Raw genomic sequence first — 8,268 nt, forward strand, 5'->3', positions numbered from 1 at the left:
AGTATAGACCATATATTGTGTTCCCTTTCAGGTTATAGAAAAGAGCAGAAGCTCTGAACTATCCGTTCAGACCCCAGTCCTACCTGTTTTAGTATTTCTCCAGTAGGTTTCTTCAAGGAGAAAGACCCCCACTTCTATGTCAAAGATCATAAAATAAAAACACTATAGTAAATACTACAGTAATGTCCGCAAAAACACTACAGTAATTACTATAGTATATACTACAGTTTTTCTACCACAGTATTTATACTATAGTAAACTCTAAATACTATAGTATACTACAGTAAATACTACAGTATTCAGTGTAGTGTTTTTGGAGACTTTATTCTGCAAAAACACTACAGTGAATACTACAATAAAGTCTGCAAAAACACTACAGTGAATACTATATATTTATACCTTAATATACAGTACTATAGTATTTTCTCATGTGGGGATGTCTGCCCTTGGTTAGATTAATTCATAATGTATTTCATGAAGACAATAAAGAGGGATGTATGTAGCCTACAGCTCTCTCTCCTCTGTTGACAGGTTTTGACAGCAGTGACTTGAGGGAGACGCGTGTTTGAATGTACTCATCACTAACTATAGAATAAGGATGCCATATGGATGGATGTCCGAATCTGAACTGCCTTTTCTTCCTGTGTATTCCTGTTGTAGATGATCAGTCTTCAGATAATGAGAGTCTAAAGAAGAGGATTGTTTTCTCAGTCACTCTAAGTAATCGTCCCATGCATGGGAGCGCTCCAACAAAAAAAAAGAAAAGAACGCTAGCATGTTGGTTGTGCAGTGGCCGCTGAACCATAAACCTATTCCCATATCTGTTTGTGCAGTCTTACCAACTTCTTGTCACTCGTAAATTATTTAAGGGTTGTGTACAAAATGGCACCCTATTCCCTACATAGTGCACTACTTTTGACCAGAGCCCCTATGGACCCAGGTCATAAGTAGTGCACTATAGATAGCAGGGTGCCATTTAGGACACAGAAGGAGTTGGAAAGAGAGCAGAAATAGACTGCAACCCAGGATAACTAAACCATAGAAACAAAAGCAAAAGCCTGATCGAGGGTTAGCTAGCAAGGGAAGCTTGCACGGCTTTGACTTTGACCAATGTCAGTGTGACTATTTCTGTTCTCTTTCTTTTCCTTTCTGCTCGGTTTGATATCAGTTCTGACTGATGGGCCTGGATTGTCATTGCCTGAGATGAAGGCTCATTTTAGCTTAGAGACAGATGTAGGATGTAGGCTACAGTGTCCTGTACTGACAGTGGAGATGTGTGTGTCTTTGTGTTCCAGATAAAGTGGACGAGAACATGCCTTCTCAGAAGCCTATGTGGGAGAACTCCAACGCTGACATAAGGATCGCTAACACAGTCAAGTCACGGCCCAACAGCAGGTGCTTTGCCATGAGCCCCGAGATGAATGTAAGTATAAGCCCTACCGTCAGTGTAAGTATTGTTGGCTGTGTGGCACAGGAGTGAGACCAGAAAGGTGTACACTGAGTAGGGTAGCAAAATACTGGAACATTTCCCAAACTTCCCTTGTTTTCCAAAAATTGCAGTTGGGAGTATTCCCAAAATCAGCTGGGACTGGGAAACCAACTGGGAATCAATAGAATTTTTTTTGAAAAACTGGGCATTTTGGAAAAGTTTCTGTAATTTTTGAAAGCTAATGCTAAGAGAATTCTGGTGGCTGCACCATTGCCTGTTGGAAGTTACTGCTATATTCTGGCTGGTAATAGAAATGCATGATTGGTTTCCTTTGTTAGGCGCTGTGCATGACCTGATGGGAATTGCATTCCCTGATTTGCTTGGTCTCAGAAGAGTATATGAAGTTTAAACAGCTTCTTGTTCTTGATTGTCCTTCATCTCTTTCACAAGTTTATCTGCGTCTTTGAGGACAAACACACACAGTTGGATATTGTTGATGAAATGTACCTCAAAAAGACCTGTAATACTATGTAGTAAAGATCAGTCCAGGCACCAAGTGTCCTCTCTCTGTGTTGCAGTCCATGTGTGAGAGCCAGGATATGTCAATGCAGACCCAGACCCAGGCCCAGCCCAGAGAGCCAGGCAGTCCCAGAGGTCAAGGACCCTACCTGGGGGTGCCAAACAGACAGGGGACCATGAGACGACAGAAGTCCATAGGAACATCTGGTAACAACATATCAACATGTTTCTGTCAAGGCTAAATATTGAACCTGCATACTGTACAGTACACACATACATACAGCATCAATGTGTGTGCACAGACACACACACACACACAGACAGACAGACAGACAAGCCCACACACATGCACACATCTGTGGATAAATCCCTGTATTGGACAGAGCAAAAATTTAGGAAATGACTTTTTCGCACACAAAACCTTGAAGGTTTCAATTATATAATTGCCATTGATATAATGTAATAGTTAATGTATTTTTATTTTTCAGGAATAACAGAAGAGGAGACCCCTCAGTTTCTGACCCCTCCTATGTTGAAATTCACCAGGAGCCTCTCCATGCCGGACACATCAGAGGACATCCCACCCCCACCCGCCAGTTCCCCTCCATCTCCCCCTTACAACAACGTCCCCAACCCCCAGGTCAGAGGCTACGGCACCATCAGGCACTCTGCTCCTAAAGGCACCGCCCCAGAGCGAGGGGACCTCAACACGGGCGGCAGCGATGGGTGGAGGGAGCAGGGGGGTATGTACTACAGAGAGCCCCAGTCTGAACAGTACCAGTCTGAGAACCACCACCACCAACAGGGAAGCCACAGCCCAGGCCAAGGCCTCACAGCCCAGCAGAGCTTCCTGAACCGCAGGGCCCAGATCCCTGAGAACCCCTACTCAGACCTTGGTAAGATGGGCAACCTGGGGCTGTTTGCCCCTAACAAGCCCCAGAGGAGGAAGGGCATGCTGGTGAAGCAGAACAAGATCGAGGACAGCCCGGAGAAGATCTGCACCATCAAAATCCCAACCATCATCATCAAGGAGCCGTCTACATCCAGCAGTGGTAAAAGCAGCCAGGGCAGCAGCATGGAGATAGAAACTGGTGCCCATGACCACTCGGGACAGCTCCGGCCCGACGACGGACACAACCCCAGCAGCCCCTTTGCCACGGCCATGGCGGGCGCCATGCGAGAGCGCGAGAGGAGGATGGTGGAGTCTCACCAGAACTCCCCGTCCTACAGGTTCACCGACCAGGGTGATGAAGACTCGCCTCCCGCCCCAACGCCTCGCCTCCGCCACTCCAAGTCCATCGACGAGGGGATGTTCACTAGTGATGAACGCCTGCGCCGCATCATGGCCCCACCTGCCTCTCTCCTCAGCATCCCCAGAGGAGAAGGCAACGTGACAAACTTCAATACCTCAGAGCCCAACATGGTGAGGGAGCCACTCCACACCCGCACGGGTCACCACAGCCCGGTCAGTCTGCCAAACAAGACCTACACCTCCAGCAGCGGACACTACGTCCACCCAGTAACCGGGAAGCCTCTGGACCCCAACTCCCCTCTTGCACTGGCTCTAGCTGCGCGGGACCGGGCCATGAGAGAGCAGTCCCAGCCTCTCCCACTGAAGACCGAGCCAGCCAAACCTGACCTGAACAAGCCTCTGTTCATCGACACCAAGCTAAGGACTGGTATGGATGCGAGTTTCTCCGCGACGGCCACAATGGGTCGACCAGGCAGGGCAGGGCTTCGCAGGCAGATGACCGAGGCCAAGTACGAGACAGAGTCCAAATACGACCACCCACTGGCTAAAGACCAGGACAAGAGTCTATCCCAACCTGAGAGAGAAGAGGAGAAGAAGAACATGTTGATAGATACCGTGGACACATCTCAGCAGAAGTCTACTGGTCTGCTGATGGTTCACACCACTGATGGGGCCAGGTCAGAGGAGAACAGCCTGTCTGAGGGGGACAGGGACGGGGCAGTGAGTCCAGACAGCACCCCCAGCGAGCTCCGGGATCCCAACCAACCTAACACCTCCAAAATGTCCTCCCCTAACCCCCATAACCCCCACTCTATGGGCCCTGGACTGAGAGGTAGTAAGACCATGATCACCATCACCTCAGTAGATGAGCCGGTCAAACTCCCCTTCGGTATCCCCCCTCCGCCCTGTGTTCCCTCCGTGGACATCGACGATGAGTTCTTTGCTGACCCACTGCCGCCACCGCTGGAGTTCGCCAACAGCTTCGACATCCCAGAGGACCAGAAGGGGGTGATCGCTGAACTGCTCAAACAGCAACGAAATGCTGGCAGAGCCCCGTCGTCTCTAGCTCCCTTCTACCCACATCACGGTAACACCCCAGGCCACCCTCATCAGACGATGATCAAACGGCCTGCGGTGCTGACTAACTGTATGCCCCCCAGCTTCCCCCCCAACCCCCTGGAGAGCTACGAGCCTATCAGTGACTCTGGGATTGATGTGGAGCCAGACAGCCAGAGTAGTGGAGACCCTCAGATGGAGACTACGAGCACTGCATCCACTGTGTTCAGTATCTCTACGCTGTCGTCAGAGGGCGGTGAGGCGCTGGACAACACATGCACAGTCTATGCAGACGGACAGGCCTTTCTGGTGGACCGGACCTCAAAGCCAAAAAACAGGCAACCTGCCGCCAACAAGAGTAATGCACTTTACAAGGACCCCGCCTTGATGGATAGAGAAGAGAACCTAAGAACTTTCGGAACGCCCTCCTCTGTCCCGCCACCTCCCCCCGGGGCATGCGTCCACTCAGAGCCCCCCAGAACACCAACGCAAAGGACCTCAAAGCTGTGGGGAGACCCGCCAGGCTCTAACCCCCAGGACATGCAGAACAAGGACATAACACCAAAGCCAGGGGACGGGATAGACTCTTCTTCCTCAGGATGTAGGACCGTTTTTGGATCAAGGTAATCTTTTTTTCTCTGTGTGTGTGTGTGCGTGCATGCCGTGCATATGTGCGTGTCTAAGCATGCTTGTGTGTGTCCGCGTTTTTGTGTGTGTGTGTGATTGTGTGTGTGTTCTGCCGGAGAGCAGATAGAGTTGCCTAGCAACCTAATAATGAGAGCAGCAGCCTTGAGGAGTAGATGAGCAACAACGTCATGTCAGTCTGATATCATAGAGACTAAACCACCACAGTGCTCTCCTTGGAAGGAAGGGGTGAGCCATGTGTCACTGTGTGTGTCACTAGCAGCACGGTTCAAAATAGCACAGAGGCTGCATCCCAAATGGCACCATATTCCCTATTTAGTGCACTACTTTTGATCAGGGCCCATAGGGAAATAGGGAATAGTGTGCCATTTGAGACCCAGCCAGAGTATCTTTAAAGGGGTGGATGGTGTGTGTAACCTGTCTCTTTATCATCTATAATTTCAACAAACCCAGAGTAGGTGAAATATCTATGAGCAGAGGGGCTCTCTCGTCAGTTAACCCTCCTCTTCATTCTTCTACCAGTCACGTCAGATTACTAAAGTAGAATGGCATTGGAGACTAGAGGTGTGTGTATACATTGAGGCTCCAACAGATGTAGGCTATGCAGTGTTGAATGTGTGGGATGTATGATTGTAGCCTGTAATTGTGTGGTTGGTTTTTGACCGTATGGATACATATTTCTGAATGTGTATTTATGTCACCAGCATTATGTAGGCTATGCAGGTTTCTGTCAGTACGTTTGTTTATTGGTGTGTGAATAGTTACTGTTTGTCTATTTGTGTAAATGACATATATCTGTTTTGTACAGTAGGCTACCTAAGCCGGTGTGGCATTTCTTACAGACACGGTGCGTTCCTCCCTACAGCAGTCCCCTGTGATAGCAGCACTTATTATGGAAAGCTGTGGTTATTTACAGAGCAAACCAGAGGAGGCTAACCCTAAAATGCATGGCTATACCAGCAAAGCTCTGCTTGCTGAATATGCTGCAGAGCAGAGCACATCCCTGTCGTGTGATCTGAATGAGATATTAGGTTAACCTGATTCAACCTGATTCATAGTGTGACTAGATGAATAGCATAGAGATCTTCTGACACTTTCAAAGAAATGGCTGTCACTTTATATGGGAAGAAAAACACTGTTTGTTCATTTGTATTTAGAATGAATTCCCCACTTCCTACTTACAAAGGAGTGAATATCTCTTTTGTTTCTTAACTTATTTTACTTCCCTCTCCTCTGACACAAACAAACACACACACACACACACACACACACTGTAGCCTACTCCCAGTCTGCAGTTTTGCAGGAGTTGGTGTAGTTTAGAGAAAGACTGTTTTATTCTCCAGTAGGTCTTTCAGGTCAAGTAGACTACATCTTCCTTTCCTCGCAGGAGGAGAGACATCAAAGCGTCCGTCTCTTACTGGCCCGGTCAGAGCAGTCAGGGAGGGAGGAGGCAGGATGAGTGTATATACTGCAGGGGTGTGTACTGTGTTTGTTTGCATCCAGGTGTAGTTGTGGAATATTTAAGTTTGTTTGTCAAGCTGACTCAGTGTCTCTGACTAATGTTTTAGTAAATTATTTTCTGATAAACAACACCTCTCTCTCGTCCTCTGACCTGGTGCGTTCTGTACGTTCTGTAGGGGTCCAGACGGTGGGTCCCTCGCCTCAGGTACACAGCGGAATACCACAGTCACTTTTGCTGCCCAGCTCGGCCCGAGTGTGTCGGCCCCATCTCCAAAACGACAGACAGAGAGTCTCCCCCACCACCGAGCCCCCAGCCCCATCCTCTCTCCCCCAGACTCAGGCCTCGGCTGTGCCTCCTCCCTCCCCGCCACCTCCCCCACCCTCTCGGATGTGTTCGGCCTGCCCACCCCCCCTCTCAGCCTGGGCACGGGGAGCAGCCGCTCACCCTCCCCCCTCACCCTCATGCAGGCCGTCTCCAACAAGCCTTTTGCCACCAAGCCGGTTCTGATGTGGAGCAAACACGACGTGGCCGACTGGCTGGAGAGCCTAAACCTGGCTGAGCACAGAGACACCTTCATGGACAACGACATCGAGGGCTCCCACCTGCCCAGCCTGCAGAAGGACGACCTCATAGATCTCGGAGTGACCAGGGTCGGCCATCGGATGAACATAGAGAGAGCTTTGAAACTGCTGATGGACAGATGAGAAGAGAGGATGAGGTCTCTCAGTCTCCAACACAACAACTTCACATAACAGTTTTATTTATGTTGGCTTATTTAAACTATACTTACTGTATAATTCTTATGATGATGCTTGTTTTGTTGAAACTTAGAAATATCCTCATGTATCCTGAAGAAACTGCAACTTGAAACAGCACTGCAGTTTCCTGAATAAGCACAAAAGTCCCCCAGAGTGGGATAGAGCGATCCCAGGTGAGACAGAGCCGCTCTGTCAGTAGAAGTAAGGAAGCAGACACACAGGGACCTGGCTGCGACGTGGAAGGCACTACACTATCAAACAGAACAGCAGCCTAATCGCTATGGGACTTAAGGATTTTTTTTAAATCAACCTCATTTGAATGCAAAACCAGAACCAGCTTTGCAGGGGTTGCATTTTCTATTGTATCTCAGTTAGAAAGTATGTGAATACTGATCTCTTCAGGAAAAAGGGTGGGAATCTGCACTGCGCATGGCCGGCGCTAGAACAAATCAGACGGGCATTTGATTTCCATATGGAGGCAGGTTTTTTTCACGGGACCTCCTATGTGTGTAGGTGATGGGCCTGAAGGGACCCCCTTCAAAGTAATGAGCAGTCATTCTGACTGCAACATTCTAACAATGTAATTAATACATTTAATATATGCTATCACGAAAATATAAATTTGGTTGTGTTTAGGAAGGTCTTAAGTAACATTAGAATACAAAAATATATATATTTCAAATAACACAAAAGCATTTTCATTCGTTTATGTTACTGTAGGATACAGTATGTAAAAACTGAAAAACACAAAAAAACACCCAAATTCAAGTGTTAATATAATAATAATATACAATTTCGCAGAAGCTTTTATCCAAAGCTACTTACAGTCATGTGTGCATACATTTTTACGTATGGGTGGTCCCGGGGATCGAACCCACTACCCTGGCGTTACAAGCGCCATGCTCTACCAATTGAGCTACAGAAGACCACCCTCTGTAAATTGTATTCGTGGAGTGCCTTTGTTACAACTATGTAACAGAAAGCATAGGTGTTGGAACGCAGTAACAGCTTATTTTTATAACAAGAAAATAAAAATACCCCAACCACCAAGACGCACGGTGCGCAGTCAAATGATGAAAACATCAGTAGCTTAAACATATAAGCGCCAAGTGTGCTTGATAAATAGTGAAAATCAGCACAAAAGTAA

At 47.8% G+C, this 8,268-nt stretch overlaps 1 protein-coding gene across 1 annotated transcript in view; it reads left to right on the plus strand.

The window, feature by feature from the left end:
- The window catches only part of LOC121577180 (SH3 and multiple ankyrin repeat domains protein 2-like), a 155,502-nt gene extending 147,593 nt beyond the window's left edge, over nt 1–7,909 (plus strand). The window contains exons 20-23 of the mRNA XM_041890946.2: nt 1,296–1,423; nt 2,008–2,155; nt 2,437–4,879; nt 6,539–7,909. Of these exons, the coding sequence (XP_041746880.2) occupies nt 1,296–1,423; nt 2,008–2,155; nt 2,437–4,879; nt 6,539–7,067 (3,248 nt within the window). The 3' untranslated portion in view covers nt 7,068–7,909. The remainder of the gene's footprint in view (nt 1–1,295; nt 1,424–2,007; nt 2,156–2,436; nt 4,880–6,538) is intronic.
- Nucleotides 7,910–8,268: the final 359 nt, after the last annotated feature.

This window comes from Coregonus clupeaformis, chromosome 11, assembly GCF_020615455.1.
Source record: "Coregonus clupeaformis isolate EN_2021a chromosome 11, ASM2061545v1, whole genome shotgun sequence".
NCBI lineage: Eukaryota > Metazoa > Chordata > Actinopteri > Salmoniformes > Salmonidae > Coregonus > Coregonus clupeaformis.